The sequence below is a fragment of the Orbicella faveolata genome, unplaced genomic scaffold (genome assembly GCF_042242905.1).
Source record: "Orbicella faveolata isolate gen_17 unplaced genomic scaffold, um_ofav_v1 contig_46, whole genome shotgun sequence".
NCBI lineage: Eukaryota > Metazoa > Cnidaria > Anthozoa > Scleractinia > Merulinidae > Orbicella > Orbicella faveolata.
The window spans coordinates 33,716,579-33,738,863 of NW_028301576.1; the positions used below are offsets into that span (position 1 = coordinate 33,716,579).

Here is a 22,285-nt window from a genome sequence, read left to right on the forward strand (position 1 = left end):
TAAGAAACTGTTTCTTAAAATAAGAATTATTCTTAAAATAAGAAATTTAATTAAACAAAACCAAATTTCTTAACTTGAGATTTGTTTTAAGAAATTTATTTCTTACAATAAGATTTTTCATTTAAGTGTTCAGCAGTTGGTTGGACAGGCATTCCCATTTCCGAGGCTGCAAACACACGAGCAACCAGTTCTTGCTTGCCTCTGGAAAATTTCAAGCCCTGTTGACGGCAATAAAGCTTCAGAGCGTCAGAACGCTGAGACTTCACTTCATCGTAAATTAGAGACTCCTCTGACTCCTCAGAACTCACTGCAGCTGGTCAGAAATTCTTGGCCTGAAATCACGACTTTAAATGTGATTTTTTTCCCTAAAAATTATCTGGAAACCGTCACTTGAAACTTTAGACGTATGTAGTTGATTAGGATTGGTAGTAGATGAATTAAAGATGGAGAAATAAGACAAGATAAAAGGTAAACAGACGCGAAGCTGAAACGAATATTCAGTAATGGCGGAGACTCGAGAGTTGGTGCTCACTTTTCTGGAGCGCATATCCCATAATGCATTGCCTAAAAACCGGAAGCGGGAAACTCTTGATGCTTGTATATTGATGTAGGATGCTGCATTAGTGCTACAGAACCTTAAACCATCATTGTGTAAACATAGTCTAATAATTATTACCTGAACAAGTTTAACACTGCATTGCATTTGTCACATTTCAATAAATATTATTAAAGCTGTTTCATGTATATTTGGTGTAGTCTTTTTTACAACATAACCATGAAATATTTTCAATAGCATTTACTAGTGCAGCCACGCATTAACACCTGTATATAACTTTATATGTGCAAGACAAGATGTTAGAGCTTCACGACTATAAATGTCCCTGCCCCTTACCACAAGAAGAACAGCACACGGGGTTGGGCCTCAAACGAGCAGTTTAATGTAATGTATATATTGGGACACAAAACAAACTGCTAGGGATAGGGAGGGTTAAGGGAAACAGCTAAACGATCGAACTTAACAGCGATAAGCGAGTGTACAATGTGATATGATGCTAGCACGTGCCGGCTACATTAAACTATATTAACAATATTAACATCACTTAATGTCCCTGCCCCTTACCACAAGAAGAACAGCACACGGGGTTGGGCCTCAAACGAGTAGTTTAATGTAATGTATATATTGGGACACAAAACAAACTGCCCAAAAAAGTGGCCCAATCAAAAACTAAGTGCTGGAGTGGTAAGGAGAGGCATATTGGTAAGGAATGTCCTTAGTCTGTGCGATACGAGGAGCAACCTTTAGGAAGAGACTTAAGGGAGAGCGAATGTATCTTTTATAACAATCAGAGGACCAGCGACCTAGCAGTTTGATCTCATAATCGTTCAGTCCTGCAATGGTAGCAGACGTTGCACCACCAATGCGAAAACTGTGTCCGCTGTAATGGTGAGGGTCTAGACCCACGAGTCGGAGCAGTGGTGAAAGGAAAGTGGTGAGATCTCTGCGGGCTAGTGGTACTCCAGAGGAAAGCCGGAACAATGGGTCGCTGGGGGTGGCACGTGGACGAGCATGTTGAAGGCGTAGATTGGTCTTTAAGGCGCAGACTGTACAAACAGTGTGGTGAGCATGACCAACATATAGGACCACTCCACGGTGTTGTTGATCAGTCTTCGATTTTCGCAGGTGTAGAGCTGCATATTCATCACCAGTTTGCGTGGTGTGAAGGTTGACATCCTGTAGGCGGAGTAAGGTCTCGATATCATAAGATGTTTTGCTGGTGACGGTAAATTCTCCCGCGCGTAGGAGCAGAAAGTGGGCGGTGGTCATGGCCGCCCAGTAAACTGTATCATCTTCGGAGTGTGGGTCGATAAAATATTTTAGGCGACACAGAAGGTCAAAGGTTATAGGTAATTTCTGCTTGGCTGGACTGGAGTGTACGTGTTCAATTCCTCGCAAGGTTTGGTGTAGCTTAATAGTGTGAGTAAGAGGATTATGAATTCCGTGACTGATGTGTAACGCATGTATGCCGGCGAGGTACACTTTAATCGATTGTGGTTTTAAACGGTCAGCTAAGAAGGCCACAAACAAAGAGAGTGTTTCTTCGGATGCAGGAACGGCAGTGAAGCCATGTCTGTCGCAGAATGTGAGGTACTGGCGTTGCGTGGAACTGTATGTGCGATGGGTATTTTCAGCTAACCCTTTATGGAAGTAGTGGTCAGCCCTCATTTGAAGGCGGCCAAGTTCAGCGGAAGGACTGGCGTAGGCAGGAGGTCTGCATCGGGCACCAACTTGCGAAAGCGTTGGACCTGTAATCGAGACAAGGCATCAGAAGCAGAATTTAGTATCCCAGGGATGTGCACAGCCTTCAATACAATGTTAAACTTGGCGCAGATGAAGAAAAGATAACGGACGAGGGACATAATGTGGCGACATTTGCTGGAACCGGAGGTCAGAATGCGCACGACTGATTGATTGTCACAATGAAACAAAAGACTTTGTGAGGTTAGGGAGGGGGCCCAGACTGTCATGGCCATGGTGATGGCATAAAGTTCTTTGTACGTTATGGAGCGACGACTGGGGATACCGACTTCATTAAAGGTTGCACAGAGCCAAGCGGTGCCAAATAAGGCTCCAAAGGACTCGGTACAGGCATCAGTAAACAGGTGTGGGTACGCGTTGCTGAGCCACTGTTCATCATAGAACAAACTGCGACCATTCCAATCAGAGAGAAATGACAGCCACCATTCGACGTCTTTGAAGAACCGCTTAGTAAGACAGATATGATGGCTCGGGTGGGATCCTTTGGACAAAAGTTCGATCATTCGACGAAGAAACGTTCTACCTGGTCTGCATTACGGAGCAGATGAAGTTGAGTTTCCCAATGAGGGACTGGAGCTGTCTCTTTGTGCAGGAGGCTTTGGTTTGCCACATTCGAAGTAAGTTGAGAGTCTCGTCCAGACGGGTCTGTGCGATGCGCGCCTCTTGAGCAATGCTATCGAGTTCGATACCCAGTAGTTCTAGGGTAGTGCATGGCACAAAAGTCTTGGCAGGGTTTGAATTGAAGCCGAGATCTGCACAGGTACTGAGCATGAGGTCTAAGTTGGTTTGGCAGAGGGGGTCTGGGGCAGGGGGGCCACAGGTCCAGAAGTCGTCCAGGTAGTTCCAAACGGGGTTGGCCCCACGGTCGCGCATGGTGAACGATAAGATATCCACGTACTGGAGGAAGAGCGCAGGCGAGCTGCGCAATCCGAAAGGTAAAAAGGCATCGACAAAGTAAGCAGTGGTGAGTGTGCCATTAATGTCAATTTGCCATGTGGAGCCAAGGAGCTCCCAGTCTTCGCGACGCACTAAAATGTGACGAAAGGCATCAGATAAATCAAGTTTACTCATTAACGTGCCTTTTCCATGGAGTTTAAGTTGGGAAATCATGCGGTCAAGTGTGTCGTAGGTACAGGAAAACAGTTCTTTGGGAATGCCATCGTTGACAGAGTGAGTGGCGGGCCATGATAGATCGTGAATTATGCGCCATTTCGTAGGCATCGAGCGCTTTTTAGGAATAGCGCCCTTCGGCGATCTGACAAAGTTAGCAAAGGGCGGTGTAAGAAAAGGACCAATCTTACGATTAAGTCAAAGTTCGCGTTCCAGCTCTCTCGCCACCGCCTCGGGGTTTGTTGATGCTGATAAATGGTTATCATAGATCTGACTGTAACGGTTTCCGGAGAAACCGATGTTTACTCCAGAACGAATGTCGTGTAATAAATCATTTGCAAGCGTATGATCAGGGTAACGTGATAAGCAGTCCGTCCAGGTATCAAGATTGAAGGGTGAATTAATGTCCGGTAACGTATTTACAATCGGCCAGAGAGTGCTCCCCCCGGCAAGCCTTGCAAACGTGGGCGCGCTTGCACTCAGTTCCTTGTTGGCAAGAATTGCGCTGAAACAAGGTGCAGCCTTCTTTGCTGTTGCTTGTGAACCACTTGTCGTATTTCCAGGCGTAATTTTGCTGGCTTGCGTCTGGGCGCGGGCACGAGCTAATTTTCTTCGCGCCTTGATTTTCCTCCAACGTGGTTTTCGCACGAAAAAGGCAATCACACACCAAATGATTCGGGGATTTACAACATTGACAAGAGACGCCTACTCTCCTGACGGCAGACGAGTCGAGAATTGTTGTGTACAACGTCGTGTCAACGGTGTCGAAGCGTGCAGAGGTATTTAGAGTTTGGCTGAGACGAAATTGGACATCGTAATTGTAAATGGCGCTCCACACGAATTTCCTGTTCGCTTTTTGAATCACGTCACAGTAGCGGGCGAGTTCCTTGTAACAAAGTGGTGAGACATCCATCACGAGCGCCTCATAAATGTTCCACGCCTCGAGCCACGAGTCGAACGATTCGATAGTTACGTTCTGGGTCGCACTTGCTTTCCGATCGCCGGTTCCAGAGATAACATCGCCACATGTGTCGGGCTTAACTTTGAGGCGGGGAAGGAGATCGAGAAAATCAACATAAGCGCCAGCTTTTACAGCTTTAAGTACGGTACCTGCAATTGGTTGGCCAGAGCCACTGTGTGAGCCAGATGGAGGTTGCTGTGTCATCTGGATGGGGGAGTTGTTGTCTTTGTTGTTGGCACGAGCGGACGGTTCGTGTGTCGAGGCACCGCCCCCAATTTTATCCTTGGTTGTTGTTAGTTCGGTTACCGTGTCGCATAGTGTTTGCTGCTCAAGCTGCAAGGCTTCCACTTGGCTCGACAAAGCTCGTATGGCTTGGAGCAAGGCGTCCTGCTTATCGCCAGAATCAGGAGCGAGTTGTTTCTCCTCCTCGACGGGCGACTCCTCCATGGTGCCGTCGCTATCAGGATCTCGTTCTTCGGGTCCTTTGCAGTGTTTTCCCATTGCTGCAAAATCGTGCTTATCTTTCGGTGTTCCGCAACCGGGGCATTTATTTTTGCGTTTGGATTTGCTTTTCGAAGACATTGCGTTGAAACGAACCGGTACAAGTTGAAGAGAGCAAACAGCTAAACGATCGAACTTAACAGCGATAAGCGAGTGTACAATGTGATATGATGCTAGCACGTGCCGGCTACATTAAACTATATTAACAATATTAACATCACTAAATGTACTGTAATTATCTTTGTTTATTAAAGGCATGCACATTCCATGGAGCTCATCTACATGAAGCTTCCGTAGACTGTTTATGATCAAAAGCAAACATTAGAAGGTAATTTTATTCTTCTTTCTTTTTGAAATGTAATCAAATGTCCCATGGAAAAAAAACAAAAATGACTTTTGTATCTAACTGTTGGAAGCTTGAAAAAAGCAAACAAATTCTTATTATAATAGCCATGTTTAGATACAGATTTTGTGTGGGAGTTCGAAAAGGGTTAATTTACTAGCAAGATTGAGTATTTCTTAGAGCTTCAACTGCAATCAGTCCTGGTATTACCAAATACCTCCACATTTGGAATCTGAAATAAATGACTGGAAATCCCAGACAGGAAAAGAACAATGCAACTGACCGCCCCACCTTTTTGGCAAATATAGCCTCAAAAAGGAACTCTTGTCTGGAAACCAGTGTCTCTATTTGACAGGTTTCTTAATTTTATTATTTATCTTTGTAATCTCTTGTATATTAATTTGTTATTGATTCATCATTATATTAATTCTATTTTTGTTTTATTTGTGTGGCAAATGAAAAAAATTATCATCATCATTATTATGATCATTATTACTATTTTTATTTTTTTGCAAAAGTTCAGGTCTTTGTGATGACTTAAACTTTCTTCTGGAAAGAAGAACGTTGTGCATAAATCTCTGCTCCTTACATTGCAAAATGTGAAATTGTGTACAGCTCTTAGGTTCTCTTGGTTTGTTTGCCTATCACATCAGAAGCCTTGACAGGTTGAATGAAGTCCTGTCTAATTATAGTCCTGAAAACTGTAGAGGATTTCCATATACCACCATTAAAAAAAGAAAAGGGCAGCAGACAGCAATAGAAAAGCACAGCATAAAAGACCAGTCGCGTCATTCTCAGGTACACATAATTGGCCTTGTATAAGTTATATGAATTACAGTACTGAGCAAAAGTAATGAGAGCGAAATTCGTCGAATTGTTATTTGTTCTCACGAATTTTCATTCGAAATTTCGACCGAACCGATGTGTACTCTCAAACGAAAATTCAATGAAAATTCAAGAAGGAAAACGAAAATTCGATATAACGATATTTCGAAGGAAAGAAATTTCAATTGAAATTTGCTACAACAAAACGAAATATCGACAACATTTTCAGCGAGGAGAGTCATTAATAATGTTAATCAGTTTACGCATGAGCGAGGTGCTAGTTAATGTTCATAACACAGATTACAGCTCGATAATTTACACATGACATCCTTTTCAAAAGTCCACCCAAAATTCTGGTAGTTTTGAATTTATTTTCTATGGCTTCATTCTTTTTTCTTCAGATGAATGATGAGGGTTTTTCAAATGATTTGCGATGTTCCTATTGATTTCCGATGTAATGTCATGTTGTAGCGTTACCACAATGTTTACACAAAGCCGCTTGCAATTACGATAATGTAAACAACAACGGGAATGTCTCAACATTTTTTAATTTCACTCGATCGGAACAGACCGCATTTTGGCTAACATTTGCTTAATACTGTTGGCAGTGGCAAATACATGTAAAGAACTGGTTTTATCTTGGTTTCTTGCATGCAAAATGTTTGTTCAGTTCAAATTGCCCGAAATTGCCACTTTTCATTCTATGAGCCGTGAAGATCATGATACTGATTGAATGTCTTGCTGAAGTTTGAATCAATTTTACTTCTATGTGACAAAACACAAGGAATACGCTCCTTAATATTTAATTCTTAGTTTTAATAAATGAACAAGATGCTGAAACAGTTTGCCCAAATGGTCCTAGTTTAGTTTGTGGTCTGAGGCTGAATTGGTTCATTGCCGATTTCAGCCAGTTGCATAAAAACAAATGTTTTCTTTGAATGTCTGGCCTCATTTGGAACTGAGTTTACCTTCATGCGAAGAAACGGTTCCAAGTCTTTATCTTTCTTATTCTGGAGGAGCTGTGACAAAACTGTCCCATGAATCAGGTAAGTTTCGTGCTGTGGTTGTCGCTGCAAGATACTGCTCCTTGTAAATGAAGGCCTGGTCGCACATTCAATTCAATAAGTGCGGCAGAAATGTGACCTCGAATTTCTGTGGAATTTAATTTGTTTAACATTGAATTCGCAACGGCAGAAATGCGACGTATATACCAGGCCTGAGATGGTTTCAATCTGCAGCATTTCACAGCTTGTTCAGGTGCATTGTTTATATTATTTTTAGAAGTCAAGTCCAAAGTCACCAATGTTCTCAATGTTCCCCATGCCATCAATGTCGTAAGATTCAACATGAAAACACAAATATGTAAAAATGTTATCTTAAAAGTTGTTGTCACTGACTTAAAAATCTTAAAATAGACGTTTTGGCTAAAATACTATAACCTTCTTCAGTGATGAAATGAATGTTAATGGCGTCTAAATGTAATAAGATGTTTATAAGAATGTGAGGAACTCACTAGGGATTAATTTAGCATTTTGTAAATGTCTGGAATATGCGCGTGGTCATTAATTGAGTTCAGTTCGCGAATGGAATGCCACGCTTCCAAGAACAATCTATGTGACCACAAGGGGCAGCGGTCTATGACCTTGACATTATTAAAATCAAATTCGTGGTTGTTTTTCATACAGTGTTGTGTTTTATTACTATGCCTGACTACAACTACAGTATGTAAATATATTGTTCTGAAGTTTATTACATATATATACGTACAGCACGAAAGCATCCTTTGAATATACAACAATTGAATCCAAACTTTACCTACATACGTTTTCTTAATTCAGGTTATATTATAATTCAGTGATCTACTATGATTGATTTTTTTATTGACACCTGGATAAACGAAAGCAAAGCGAACTTCAACTTATAAACTAAGCAAAACTCGAATGTGAATTAAAGTAAAAACCTAATCTATCCTAGTCCAGTCCTTGCCTTTTGTGCACAAAAACTCGAAAGGAAATTTAAAAACGTGTCCTTAAACAAAAACCTAATCTGCCCTAGGCCCATCCTTGCCTTTCATATGTAAATTTTGGCAGCGCTTGCCTATACTTATTTTACATGTTTCCCACATGCAGTTCAAATCCTCAGTGTTTCAGCACTGGTAATCAAACGATCTGAGCACTTCAGCTGAAAGAAATCAAAGTCTTTGTAAGACAAAAGATATAACACTGAAACTAGTCATAGCTGCAAACTTAGCTAGAAATAATAATTTAAAGTCTAGAAGCGTTGCAAACATCGCCCAAATATTGCGTGACAAGTTAAAATACATGTAACACAACATTAAGTATACATTTACAGGGTGTGACTGTTGTTGACTACAGTAAGAACTGCAAATTTAAGAACCTGTTAGGCTACAATTTCCCAGTTAAGCACCCTTCACATAAGAACCATTCACAATTTGTTTTTTTCTTTCAATAGAAATTAATAACCTGATTAAGAACCTAGGTGGCCTAATTCCACAGTAAATATCATTTATATAACAACCTTTGGAGGCTAACTTGAAAAAACCCAGGTTTTTATACCCAAGTTTTTATTCTAGTACATGCAAATGACTCTGTGAGCTTACCCTTTATTGCAGTGATGACAATAACATCAAGAGGGGCGAAGTCTTTCATTCCGTATACTGTTGACTGCATGAGAACATCCTGGGTAAACAGCTTGTCAACCAGGTGAAGAGCCATCTTCGTTGGTTTACTCGCCGCCTTCGCAGGGTCGTAGTCAGTCTTTGATAGGCGGACACTGGCAGAACCTCCAGCAACAGAAAGTGAATTATTTATTCCACAGGGGTGAAGTTATTGATAATCGAAAACAGGAGGGAAGATCTAGAACGAGGCAAGGTTTTCAAGCTCGTAGCCAAGGCAGTCCAAGTGGCTTCAGTATGTAAAATTTTTTTTATGACAAGCAAGGCCATTTTTTCATGTAAGAATTTTAGTACATAGTATTTGATAACTATCGCTTTCAGAAGAGGGTTGTGCCTGAACTGCCTCGTAAATTTAACTGGTATCATATCGTAATATTTTTTTCTGTTACTCATAATTTGGAAAATTTAATGTTTCACTATTCTTTTACATCATGCAAAATGTCATACCTGCCAACTCAAGATTTGACTGTTGGAAGACATCATCCAATATCCACTCCGGATCTACAGACGGAGGTTCTGGTAGGGATGGTCTGCTGGTGTTGGTTGACTTAAATGGCAGGTACTCTGCAGACTGACTGAACTGTTTTGCAGCCACATCAGAGGTAGAGAACGTAAGTGGTGGGGGTTGCTGGTTGAACGGCGAGTTAGTCTGCTGCAACAGCTTATCCAGTTTGGCTTCTTGCCTTGCAAATGTGCACTCCAGCCACTCTAGAATAGTTCTTATCAGTCTAAGTTCGGCGGAAGTACTATCTTGTCTATCAGCATTGTATACCTAAGTAAGAAAATTATGTTAGCCATGCATATATATATGAAAAGGAAATGAATTGTGTGTTGAAATTTGTAAATACAATACAAATATATGTTGTTTTAAATAAACCATATAAAATTCTCTCTTTCCCAGATGACAAAACTAGAGTCAAGAAAACAACAAAAACAGTGCTAGCCGTCTGTTCGATTGTAATAACACTGTGTGCATCATATCAGGCTGTATTGCCTGGAGTCTGGTTCCAAAATTACTTCAATGTCATTAAAGTCAATAAAACGAAAATGTCATAAACTATATAATCTAACAATTCTCACAATATTATTTTCTAACTAAAATGTGTAAAAAAATGTGTATTCAGCCTCAGCCGGAAAAATAATATACTTACAAAACAGAGTGTAAACACCATGTAGTCAAAGCTACTTAAATTTAAGAAAAGAAAAATAGTAAGTGCTACATATAGTGGGTGTTTGTCTGATACTGATTTCATTGTGCTATAAGTTAAAAATAATCCTTCCATTTCAAAGTAGCTTGTTCTGGCAGGCTCTCAGTCAGTGGGGACAATCGAAAAAGTGGGCGAGCGACAAGCGGGGTCTGCCTTCTCCTTTTCTCTCCCCGATCCTGCTCATCACTGATCCAGCTCATTGCCTGCCTGCTTTTTTGATCGTCCCCACTGATGGAGAGCTTGGAACAGGCTATTCTCAAAGTAATAGAAATGCATTAACTCACATTTGTCATATTGTTCATGGTGTTCATTGCGTCTGCGATCAACTGCCCCATACTTGGATCATCTATTTCATCATCAATGTCTGGAAAACTGCTGGGGGGAGGCATTACAGCTTTTCTTTGTAGGGCCGTCAAGGTTGAGGCTAACAGCAAGTCATCTCAACTGTCACTGGCATCTGACTCAGACTCTTCAATGCAGAATTTGTTCGGTGACTTTGTGGCCAGAATCTGCAAACAATAATCAAAGTTGACTTTGGTACATGATACAACCAAATGAAATAGAAAGCGAAAGGATATTCGGTAGTTTGCGACAGAATGGAAATGACAGCTGCCTAGGGCTGGCACCCTAAAATTAACGGTTTTCGCACTTCAAATACATGTAAAACAGGTCAAAATATGCAGTCTTTAGCAATATACTACAGCTATATATTCTTACACAAGATTTAGATAAAGAAATGTCTGTATCACTTTTCAAAAATCATGTCGAATGATGCGGAAGCAACACTGATTCAACAACCTGATATTTTACTCTTAACTTAGCTTATGTAGAGCACTTCTAATGTGATATCTGAGCTATACTGCATGAGTAGCAGTATTTTAAAAGCCACTAACAGGTTTTCGCACTTGGAATGAAAACTGATAATAAAGTTTCCTAGATTTGTACAACAAATATTTACCTTTCCTGCGGGTTTCTCTTTTTTCTTTGGCCTTTGGGTCTCTTGTCTTCCTTTTTATGCAGGTTCACTGGATTGAGTAGCCTCTGAGATCTGAAAAGGGAAGTCAAAAAGTTTATATTAATATTGAATATGCAGGGTGTGTGAAAAAATCAGATCAGAACAAACAGTACGCAGATTTACAGCAAAAGTTGCCACAAAAATTTGCCAATGCATAAATCAGATCGCATGGCAGCAAACTTGTCTTTGACGGTGGCGAGCCACAAAAGTTTTCTCTTACTTTGATTACTGAGCTGTCCCAATCTATTGTTATCTCTTTGTTACCAAAAACGATGGTTTAAGTAAGTTTATCGCAAGTTAAGACAGGTAAAAACTCACTAGTTTTCGTTTCGCTTGAGGTGGCTGCTAGTCGTCTTCAGAAGAAGACTCTGGCTTGTTCTCATCATTCACGGGGTAGCAGCTTAAAACAGCAGTGTATTCTTTTTTGGTTTTCCCCCAGATTACTCGTACTTTTTGACCTTGTTTGATTGGCGATGGATCAACTCTAGCGGTACGAAACACGTCCGAATAACATCCTTGACTCCAGTTTACGCATGCAATTTGTTTACTCATTTTAGCAGTGGTGATTGTGGAAAGCAGCAACAAGTGTTTATTGACTAGCGCAAGGATTTCAACCTTTTTATAGCAAAACACAAGCTCCAGTTGGATCAAAGATCCTGCAAATTGATTGGCTTTTGCATCCACTATTATAAGATTCGAATTGTTATTCAAATGTAACTATTGTTACATGTGCTGTTGGTTTTCGGTATGCATGCCGCCCTCCCTTGTTAAAAAACACCGTTTTGTTTAAGGAGCTGTGAAATTTGCGCATACTTTTCTACTAATACCTCAAATTTACAATTACCGTTTTCATCAAACGGATCGATTTCCAAGTCTTTTTCATCATGCGTGCGGACTCATCATTCACTACAGAGCATGCAGTTGGCGTGTGTGTTGCTCTTAAATGATTTCACACATCATTGTTTACTAGTCCTTTTGAAGAATGCTACAGTGCTTTTGATTAATCTATTTTGAGCTGCAAAAAGATTGCTTAAGCGTGTTCGCTCATAATTTGGCAATGTTTACAATTTTTTTTCTTACCACTAATGATCTCAAATCTGTTTCTGAAAACTTTCCTCTTCTTCTCAGCCGAACCACAGTCACAACGGCTAAATTAGTTTTGCAAATATGATGTAAGTTCTTTTACTACTATGTCAAAAAGGAAAGAACACTGCAAACACACTTGCTTCAGTACAACGTAAGCGCATGCGTTTGGCGTTTGTTTTCTTTTTACCGAGAAGCACTTTGAATAAAAAAAAATAAAAGATTCTGTCAGTTTTGATGGCTTTTCTCGGTTGGTTTCACAGATAGATCTATTGTGTCTTTTAAGTGAGCCGCGGACGCTTTTCAACTTCATTTCTGCATTGATTAGTCATTTAATGCATTTGAAGAAATAATAACAATGTTGTTTTGCGTGTTTTTCTGTGTCAATAGTAATTTGATCTTTAAGAATTATTCCTACATGTACTTCGAATGTTTTAAAATCTGTTTTTTGGAACTTACTACTTCTTTTCAGCCGAACCACATGTTGCTTATTTACACACACAAACAGTCATGGAAATAAAACCCTTACAACAGTCGCCAGTAAAATATACAGTTCAATTGTTAATAACCCCAACCCAATGAAATTACCTGAAGTTTCATCCGTGCTCAAGTAAACAGCTGATTTTTGTTACTATTCTTACTTCTGAGTGAGAAGTAAGCGGCTAGGATAACAAAAGAGGTAGGGAGTGGGAATAGGGGACAGAAATTTGCACGAAAATCAAAGTTCTGATCCAAAAGTAGTCTTTTTTATTGGCCATTGACTTTTCTCAGATTTGGTGGCTCCTAAAGGAGCCATTTTTGTTCTGAAAGCTTATTAAAAACTTTCAATACTTGGTTGCACCGCCATGCTCCACGACAACAGCTGGAACAACCTTCTGAAGGACATGATTGATGTAACACCTGCACTTGGCTCTATCCATCCTTTTGTTCCAAAATTTTTGAATGTCGGCAATGAGTTCTTCCTTCGTTCGGGGCTTAACTTTTGACTCAAGGTACAACTTCAGTTCATGCCAAATGTTCTCAATTGGATTGAGGTCCGGGCTTTCAGGAGGGGTCCACCACCAGTTGATGCCATGCTCTTCAAAAAAGGCCTGGGCATGTCTTGAGGTGTGTTTGGGATCATTGTCCTGCATAAAACAATGGTTTGGCAAAGTCTTGTTGATGAATGGAATCAGAGTGTCCTCAACAATGTTGCAGTACAGATCAGCCTGCATTATTCCCTCGAAAATACAGATTTTCGTGGCACCACTCCTGCTGATGCCAGCCAGACATGAACCTTAAGTGGGTGTTTAGGTTTGGGCTTTCTCTTTGCTGGTTCATCGACCTTTCGATAACACGTGTGGCGAAACTGCTGAAGAGAGATGGAGCATTCGTCAGAGAAGATGACATTATCAAATGTATCTCCAGAGTCTAGAACATGCTGGGCAAACTCCAGTCTCTTGACTTGTTGGCTTCTCTGATCAGTTGGCAGTATCTTGTTTGTTGCAGAGTCCAACCTTGTTTTTTGCGGGATCGTCGGACGGTTGACGCGTGAACTGTTAACCCACGTTTGGCAGCTTCTTCTGGATTTCTCGGCTGATTGCTTCATCGTTTCTTCTCATCTGTTCTTCAATGAACGCTTTGGCTTCAGGGTTTACCTTTCTAGGCCGACCTGATCTTGGCAGGTTGTTCGTGGAACCGGTAAGTCTTAGCTTGTTTATAATTCTCGCCACACTCTGATAACTAACTGCTAGATCTTCTCCCTTTAATGTTTTGAATATCTCGACTGGATGAAGATTTTGTTCATGAAGAGATTGGATTTGCTTACGCGTATAAGTTGATACCTTCGGCATGATTGCTGCGGATAAATTAACAATGCGAACTTTAAAATTCAACTATATACAAACATGGTTGCCATATCTACTGAATAGCGTAGGAGCCATTAAAGTCCCGAGAGAATTCAGGAAGAACACAATTAATGAAATATCGTTTGAACTTTAACAAAGCTAAAACGAAAATTCGCTACGTTCGTTGAAACTTTGTTCGAAAATTTGCTACAGGCAGAACGACTTTTTGTAACATGGTCTGAAAATTTGCTCTGGGTAAGAACAATAGTAGCCATGATATTTCACGAATATTTCATCGACATATCGTTTCGTTCGCAAATTCGTTGAATGGCATTGAAGAGTACCGAAAAGCAACGTAATTCAATGCATTTTGCTCTCATTATTTTTGCACAGTACTGTACATGCTTAGCATTTCTGTTTTTAAAAGAGGTCACTCCAAAAACTGCATTTTTTCCATCACCAATAAAAGGCTCACATTGAGTGGAGTTACTCATCGTTGTTTTAGCTTCTGAAGTGGATGTGATCCCAATGAAAAAGTAAAAAGTTGGACACTAGGAGGCACCATTTTGAAAGGATCTTGAAGGCCAGGCCGCATATCTGTGACGTCATTCTGTCTGAGAGTGTGTTTGTTCTTTTGAGCTTTAGTATGGCTGCCCTTGAAGCCAGAACATGCTAGTGATTCTGCGGAAGATAATAATCAAGTTGAATTGAATGATCGGTTGGAAAATGCTCTGTGGTGTACTTGTGAGAGATGTGCAACCATACCGATGCAAAGAGAATGTATTTGTTGCCGAGAACAGCCGGAGTAGCTCACAAAGATGGAGGTACATTTTGCAGTACTATTGCAATGGATGCAGTTAGCGGAAGAGGTTTATTTTTAATTGTAAATTGCTCTCAGAATTGAACTGGTGGCTTAAATAAATCCCCAGTTTAGTGCTTTTGATCTGATTTGTCATTTTTAACTCGTGAATTGCACATGCGCAACAGGAGTTATCGTGAGTTGTGGGAAAATGTGTCGCTTGCTCGACGGGCTGTAAACATTATGCAAATGAGGTACGCTCGCAGATTACTTTTAAATTGCTGTTCATCTTTAACTAAAATAAGCTGTTTTAAAGGTCTAAATTATAAAAGATATAAGTTAAGGAAGACTCAGCCACCGAAAATGAGAACATGGAGGATCGTAAAGTTGTTGAGCAGCACAAGTTCTCACTGAATGCGGACTTCGTGTAGATCTTACAGAAACGGAAGTCATTGAAGCATGGTTACGGCATGGTAAATGTGCACATAGCGAGCGAAATGATATAAACACAGAGCATTTATTTATTGTATTGCTAAAAACAGTGAAAATAGAAAGGGAAAAAAAACAATCTGCTGTCTACCCGGAGTCGGTCGCGGAACCTTTCAACGCGCAGTCTTGTCCACTACACTCTGTGCTACGTGAACAATACCTAAATAAGGTGGTGGAAGCAAACAAATAAACAAATTGATTAAACTGCTGATAACTCAACAGGCTCGAGTCTGTGCCAGGATTGTCTGGAGGTTAATTTGTCCTTCACCGAACAACTGTCAGTGAACATATTTGGCATTCCTGGATTTTTCTGATGCTCAACAGTGCCTTTTTTAAAACTTAGAGGTCACATGAGTTCATTCGTCGGCAAATAGTCGCAACGTTTGTTTTGAGGGAAGGTCTTCGTGACACGTTTTGCACCGGGGCTCTTCACAAGCTACACACAACACAGGTAAGCTGAAACAAGATGTTTTGTTTGAGAAGCTTGGTTTTGAAGAAATTGGAGTGAATCAACGTAGTAGTTGAAGGATACATTAGTTGTCGTGATCACCGACTGGATCTGAAGAGAGTTTAACATTCCACATTAGGCCATTTGTGTTGGACTTTTTGAACATGGTGAAAGACAAGTTGTTGAGACAGTTTGTCTTGTTATTTTTCCTTTGATTTCCTTGATGGAAGACCAGGTGTCCAGCCTGAACGAGAAAGGAGTCAAAGCTATAGTTTTGGGGCCAGAAAGTTCTGACGCAGAAATAAAGGATGCTTTTGAAGGTAAATACAACCTTGAGTTTATAAAGTCGTTGCGCTTTCAAGTGGGTTTTGAATACAGATTGAGGATTTAAAGCAGCTTCCTGGACTTTAGAAAACAAAAGTGGTAATGCACAGTATTACTTCGAAGTTTAATTCTAATTCTTAAATGACTACTAAAGCCATGGCCGATAAAAACTCAAGCTTTCACTTTAGCATAGAGTTAATTTGAACATGCTGTCATGCAGCGAAGCACCTCTGCAAAATTTTGAACATTTTTTTGCTTTTAGATAGTTTTTTTTTGCCTCATCTTGAATGAAACTTTATCGTTATTGAACTTCCTGTCATGTTTCTTTCATTTGGTTACCTTTCTTTGGGAATTCTAGGTTTTTAAAGTTAACAGTATTTTTGCACCATGGATTTCTGCATATTTAATGACAGCAACCTTCGCGGCCGTGTTTGTCTAGTTTATTCGCTTCGTTCAAATGCATTTTTTTAGTTTTATTCAGCTACTATAAAACTCCTGAGAAAACAACTAAGTGGGCACTAATTTAGCACAGTTGAAATACGACTTATCTCAAAATAATTGGCTTGTTTTTGTTGTCTTTTTTATTTACAACTTTCATCTTTCTTTCTCTGCGCTGCATTATTTGTCACATGCAAAGAAATTAACTGATTTCTTGTTCTTAAATTGTACTTTAGATATGTCTTTTCGCTGTTATTTTCCAGTGTTTTCTCAAATATTATCCTCTATACTAAAAGAATCGAAATTTTGTGGTAACCCGAAAACATGACCCCCAGTCCGCAGACCCCCACTACTGACCCGGTCCATGGACTACCTATGGACCGGTCTACGGACTCCCCCAAGGTCCCCCTCCATGGACCAGCCCCCAAAATATAATAAAAATAAATACATATTTCAGTTACGGGTTGTCTAATATATTACTCGTGACGGTGAAATTTCGAAAGTTACATTGTCTAAATGGGCAGACTTGGATTCAGGCTTGGGTGCAATTTATATAATTACACATTGCCATTTCCTTTGCTGTGGCCATAAAGTATACGAAAGACGCGTACGGGGAAGCCTCCGAGAAGCCTCAAAATTTGTGTTCTTTCCCCTCTGCTATTTTGTTCAGCCCATTTTCCAGTGGGTTTGTGAACTCATTCCAGGCTTTACAACTTACTCAGCGAAATAACAGATACAAACAAGAATAAACGGTCTAAAAATATATCTTCCATGGCCAGATTGAGCCACGAATGGAAGGTAAGAACTTTCCTTCTTACCATCGGCATCTCCTTACGTTGAAAACAGCTTTTAGGCATTTTTGGGGAGATGGGGGGTGGGGTGTTAAAAACCCAAGTCTGTTACATTTGCACAGTGTAACACTTGAAAAATCAGCGACAAGAGTCTGAATTAGACAACCCATAAGTGAAATCTTTATTTATTATTTTTACACTATTTTAGGGTGGTCCATAGAAGGGGTCCATAGGGGTAGTCCATGGACCGGTTCCGTAGGGTAGTCCGTGGACCTGGTCCGTTGTGGGGGTCCGCAGACCGGGGGTCAGTGTTTTCGGGTTACCCGAATTTAAGTTTAAAGTTTTAAATTTTAAGCGCTCCCTTTTTAAAATAATTTTAGATAACCAAATTCTTAGCAAACTATTCCTGTAAATTTTTTTAAAACTTGTAAATAATCACATTTTATAAATATTTTACGATGTATGTAGGCTTAATTATTTTTAATATTGTTACGATTGTACTATTTCTTTCTTTTTCTAAAATTTTAATTTTTGAGGGCCATTAGGTTATCAGTTTTAATACTGTCAAATGTTACCCTCGTAAAATAAAGTCTTACCTACCTACCTACCCAAAATTTTGTTGTTTTCGGTTTCGTTTTGTCCTCCAAAGTCAATAATTAACTCGTTTTTGCGTGTTCAATTTTCTCGGCTTTTGTCGCATCTCATCGATTATAATACACCTCAAGTTGAGTTCTTTTTGTTGATATTTTTTAAAATTTTGGCCTGTCAATTGTTGAATTTTAAATAAACAATGTCTTAAACTCTGATCTTATACATGGCTGTGGTTACTGGACTTATGGTTTGTTTTTCTGCTGATGCTTGCTCTGAAATATTTCAAAAACAAAAAACTCCAGGGAATTAGGGGTAGGCTGTGAATCATTACATCACACCCATGTTTTCGTGCCAAAAATGATACAAATTTTAAATTTGAAACCGAGCACGCGGAACAAGTTGACTTCATTTTATAGAAGTAGAAGTCTACTTGTGGCAAGTCTATCTGGAGGCATTCATGCAGGATGTAAGCGTTAACTTTGAATGGCTACCCTGGAACTGCAAACACTCATGCCCCGTCAACACTACGCCGGAGAAATTTGAAAAGGGTGTTAATCACTCTGAAAACACATCAAATGTTTCCTGTCCACACTTTGTTGGAGAAATTTGAAACGCAACAATCACCGGTCATTTTGGATTTGTGTTTGAGGAAATCGTGAAGTTATCATTTTGGAAAAGCTCCATTTTGAAAATGTTTTCCGTCCACATTAAAACAAAAAGCTGGCAGTGTTTTCGTTTGAAGAGCGCCCGTTTTCGTGGTGAATTAGTGTGGACGGAAAAACTAACCTTAGAAAGAAAGCTGCGTTTTCAAATTTCTCTGGCGTCGTGTGGAGGAGGCCTCAGTGTAATTGTTTATCGAGTATCACAAATCAAACCTGAAGATCAAAACTGCTAAAATTACGCACCAGTCGGTAAACACCCACTGAGTATCAGATAATCTCGAAATCTCTGGTGATATCACAAATTGTTCTTGCAGACAGACTGGTGGGTGGTTTCCACTGGAATGCTAGCAGGCTCATACCAAGAGTCTTCGTTCCCCTTGACCGGCGGTCGGGAAACGAGCGACCCTGGAGAGATCTGATTTGAAGTCCGAAAATATCGGACTTCCAGTTGAATTGCACCTAGCTCATAAACACGTGGCTCAATCGAGTTGCTTGTGTTTTTCTTTAGCGTGAGAGGGCACCTGTTTTTTTCTGCTCTTGTTTCATGCAAAAAAAAATCAAGAGCCAAAAAAACCGGATGCTCTTACAGGCTAGTTTTTCTTGCAATAATTTTCATTGTTTTTAAAGCCAGTGAAACTTAAGGCTGCAGTGGAACTAGATATTGTTCACTGTGGGTACTTACATAGGCATACCTACAGTGGTTACATGAGCTGCAAGTCTGTTCCTCTCTTTTTGCTTAATTTTCTCTAATTTCCCTCAACAAAGGAAAATAACCCATGTTTCCTCGTTACCTTGTTGCAACTTGAAATGAAGATATTGCCTAGACTTTGCATTTCACGGAATTTTTACATCGAAAACTTCCATTGAAAATGTCATGAACGTGTGTCCTTACATGTACGTCCACATAAGCAGAACCTGAAAATGCCATTTTGCATCAAAACTCAAACTTTGTTTCTGTTTATCTCATTTGATGAAAGGAGAATGATTAATGTTTTCATTAAGACAGTATTGCCCTGATTTTTCAATATTTCCAATGTTCACTTTTCAACCACATTTACTGCCAACTATTTTTCGGTGAAACAGAAACAAAAATGATCAATGTTTAAAACACGACCTCGTCCACCCTTGTCAAATGTAATAGCATGATCATTTCAGTTGTAATGCCTTCTTATCCAAATGTTACTTTGTTTCCTTGGTACCTTATTAGCGAACACTGAACTACTGCTCATACTCTAAATATGAAAATCAACCACAATATTCCCTAAATCAGATAATACTAAAGATAATCCAAAAAAATATTTTAATTCTTTTGTTCAATTCACAAGTTTGCTCACAGAGCTCTTTGATTATGTTACTGGCCGTTCAATGTGGAGGGAGCTCTGGTATCACAGAAACTGACGAGTTTTCAATGTGTTTAAATTGGGCGGATGCTTTCCACCTCACAAGTCTGTGTTTTTACTTATAAGATTCGGATACTTTTTGCTGTTGCTCATAGGTGTTTGCCTAGGTTTCTTTACACTTATGGACTACGTGGACTCTTGTGAAATACACAGTGACTTTACATGTAAGATGCAAAGTGAAATTGACATCTTTGACGGAAATGTGAAACTGACAACATTCCTTATCGGTACCTAAGATTTTTTGTGAGAATAGTAATTTGTATCGTTGGAAAGCTAAGCATGTGTAATAAATTTTGGATAGAAGAAAAAGGTATATACAACTTTTACATGCGTAAACCAGCAGAAGGAAAATTGACTCTGCAAGCATCTTTTTCGTATCACGTGTCGTGTTTACTGGCATTGTTACTTGACAAAGCATGCAGTAAGATTACAGCTTCATTTTTTACTGTAGCACTGCTTTCATTAGCAACTGTAATTCCCAAAAATAATGTAAATGAAAAAAAAATTCTTAACTAATGATGAATGGTAATGATAAAATTGAAAAAAAATGGCAACACATTTCAGGCAAAATATTATTTACATGCGGATATGGGATTTCGCTACAGTGGGACCTGTTATCGGTAATTGTCAATATATATAGATAGGACTGATGTACAATTTAACTACTTCTTCTGATGTATTTCAAATCAAATTAGACAGTATTTAAAATTTGTAACTATTTTAACTCATCCCTGGCTGTCAAGGCTGATTATTAAACACACTCTGGGTTTTCAGCTCACCCAAAAGATTTATAAATGAAAAAAATGCTTTTTTGGTAAAAGAAAAGTGAAGCGGGTTAGAAATCTGCAGGGCATTTGAAGTTCCCACGGTGCCCTAAGAAATTTAAAGTGCACCTAACACCAAATTTTTTGCTAAAATGATAAAGCTTATTTTGTGGAGTAATTTGCCACAAAAATTTTTCGATTTGGTTAAATCCTCAAATTTCTGTGCCCCTTCGAAACCGAGTTTCGAATGGTTCGCGACCATGCATGAGGATCTGGGAGAGTTAAAGCTGTGACGTCAAATCCAGAACGAATGTTTCAGCTGTTCCAGTCGGGTCTTTTACTTTGTCCGAGTATAGAAGCCTTTTTGCAGGACAAGTTCTTTCCCTGGGACTCCGCATTTAACCGATTTCTGTTTTTACTAACAATGTCTTCTAGTTCATCTGATTCTGAAATGAGCTTTGACTCAGAAAACTCTGAAATTTATTATATCGCTGAAGAGAATGACTGCTCACACTTATCAACATTGCAAACTGAATAGTCAAATGGTGACGACCAAGCTACTCTCTGGCTAATGGAGAATGGACAGCCAAATACCAGGAGGAGGATGCTGACAAAAACTCGAACGAGCTCTGATGGACAGACTCGAAGGCAATGATATGTAGAGGTCAAAGAGTGATACTAGTAAGACTGGAGTGCGTGGCGTGTCTTTACTATCTTCGCGCCTTCTTCAATCTCGCACTAATATACTTTCGTAATAACGGTCAAGTCCGTTCACTTTCTCAAATTATTTTAACTTCATGCCTTCAATGTAGATCAAAATGATTATCCCATGACAGTGTTTGTGTTCTTTATGTGCAACTGTAAAAATTGTAGCGTCACTTCCCTTCAAAACATCAACGAATGTTATTGCTGTTAAGTGCGTTAGAAGGTTGTCAAGACTCAAAGAAGAGTGATCTTGCTCTTGAAGATATTGGCACTGATGTTATCTTAAAGTGTGTTACGGAATATCAGGGAATTAAACCTGTATGCCTTCAGAAATGGAGTTTAAGATTAGCAGCAGGCAAATACAAAACTAAAGGGAAGCAAGCCTATCATCAAACTGGCAGCACAGAAAGGTAATTCAGGCATGCACATGGCTGTATAAAATAAAAAATTGGTCTGAATCCCTCTTTACATGCATGCACACAACATTTTAAATAATAGTGATTCTTCGAATTTACAAGTATAGTTGTGAAACGATCAGTTACATGTATAAACAAGTCATTGTAAAGTTCCTGAGTAAGAGGGGGGTGGCTAGGGTTTGGTTATGTTATTGCAATCTTTGGTTGGTCAAGTGTGAGTTACGATTAGTGTACACCTGTTTAGTCCTGTATCACTGTTACAACCATGCTTTAGTGATCCTTGAAAAATATTGTTACTACTTTTTGTGATTTCTTCATTGAGCTTTGTTTTTAGGTATCCTGTCCTATCCACCCCCCCTCTCTCACCATAAGATGCCCACTGCTAGAAACTTTTTTCCATTAATCTTTTTTAGTTACGAAGTGTTTCATACTGAGAGTTCTCACGGCTGGTGTATGGGATGTTGGGGAAAAAGAGGATTCCTTTATGTAGCAATATTTTAGAAAGGAATTTTCAGTTGAAAAGGATGAAAGCTATGAATGATTTGACCTTAATGAGGAATTCGAACAAAACTAG

At 39.5% G+C, this 22,285-nt stretch overlaps 2 protein-coding genes and 2 pseudogenes across 2 annotated transcripts; 1 reads left to right on the plus strand and 3 right to left on the minus strand.

The window, feature by feature from the left end:
• Positions 1-915: 915 nt before the first annotated feature.
• On the minus strand, positions 916-4,970 carry LOC149099913 (uncharacterized; annotated as a pseudogene).
• LOC149099914 (uncharacterized) lies at positions 1,226-1,825 on the minus strand. The gene has a single exon (XM_089276933.1). It carries the CDS (start codon positions 1,823-1,825, stop codon positions 1,226-1,228), a length of 600 nt encoding a protein of 199 aa, XP_089133059.1.
• A 2,622-nt stretch (positions 4,971-7,592) lies between the features above and the next one.
• LOC149099915 (uncharacterized) lies at positions 7,593-11,948 on the minus strand. Its single transcript, XM_089276935.1, has 6 exons — positions 11,322-11,948; positions 10,854-10,864; positions 10,245-10,399; positions 9,200-9,524; positions 8,678-8,860; positions 7,593-8,238 (listed from the first exon to the last, which is right to left on the minus strand). Exons 1-6 carry the CDS (start codon positions 11,525-11,527, stop codon positions 8,204-8,206), a joined length of 915 nt encoding a protein of 304 aa, XP_089133061.1. The 5' UTR covers positions 11,528-11,948; the 3' UTR covers positions 7,593-8,203.
• Positions 11,949-20,708: 8,760 nt separating this feature from the next.
• On the plus strand, positions 20,709-22,285 carry LOC149099916 (uncharacterized; annotated as a pseudogene).

Coding starts and splice junctions, on each gene's coding strand:
- LOC149099914 (XM_089276933.1), bottom strand. CDS start 1,825: ATGACCACCGCCCACTTTCTGCTCCTACGCGCGGGAGAATTTACCGTC.
- LOC149099915 (XM_089276935.1), bottom strand. CDS start 11,527: ATGAGTAAACAAATTGCATGCGTAAACTGGAGTCAAGGATGTTATTCG. Junction 9,525..10,244: donor CCATGAACAATATGACAAAT/GTGAGTTAATGC, acceptor TTTCTTACTTAG/GTATACAATGCTGATAGACA. Junction 8,239..8,677: donor TGTCATCACTGCAATAAAGG/GTAAGCTCACAG, acceptor GATTTCTTTCAG/CTGAAGTGCTCAGATCGTTT.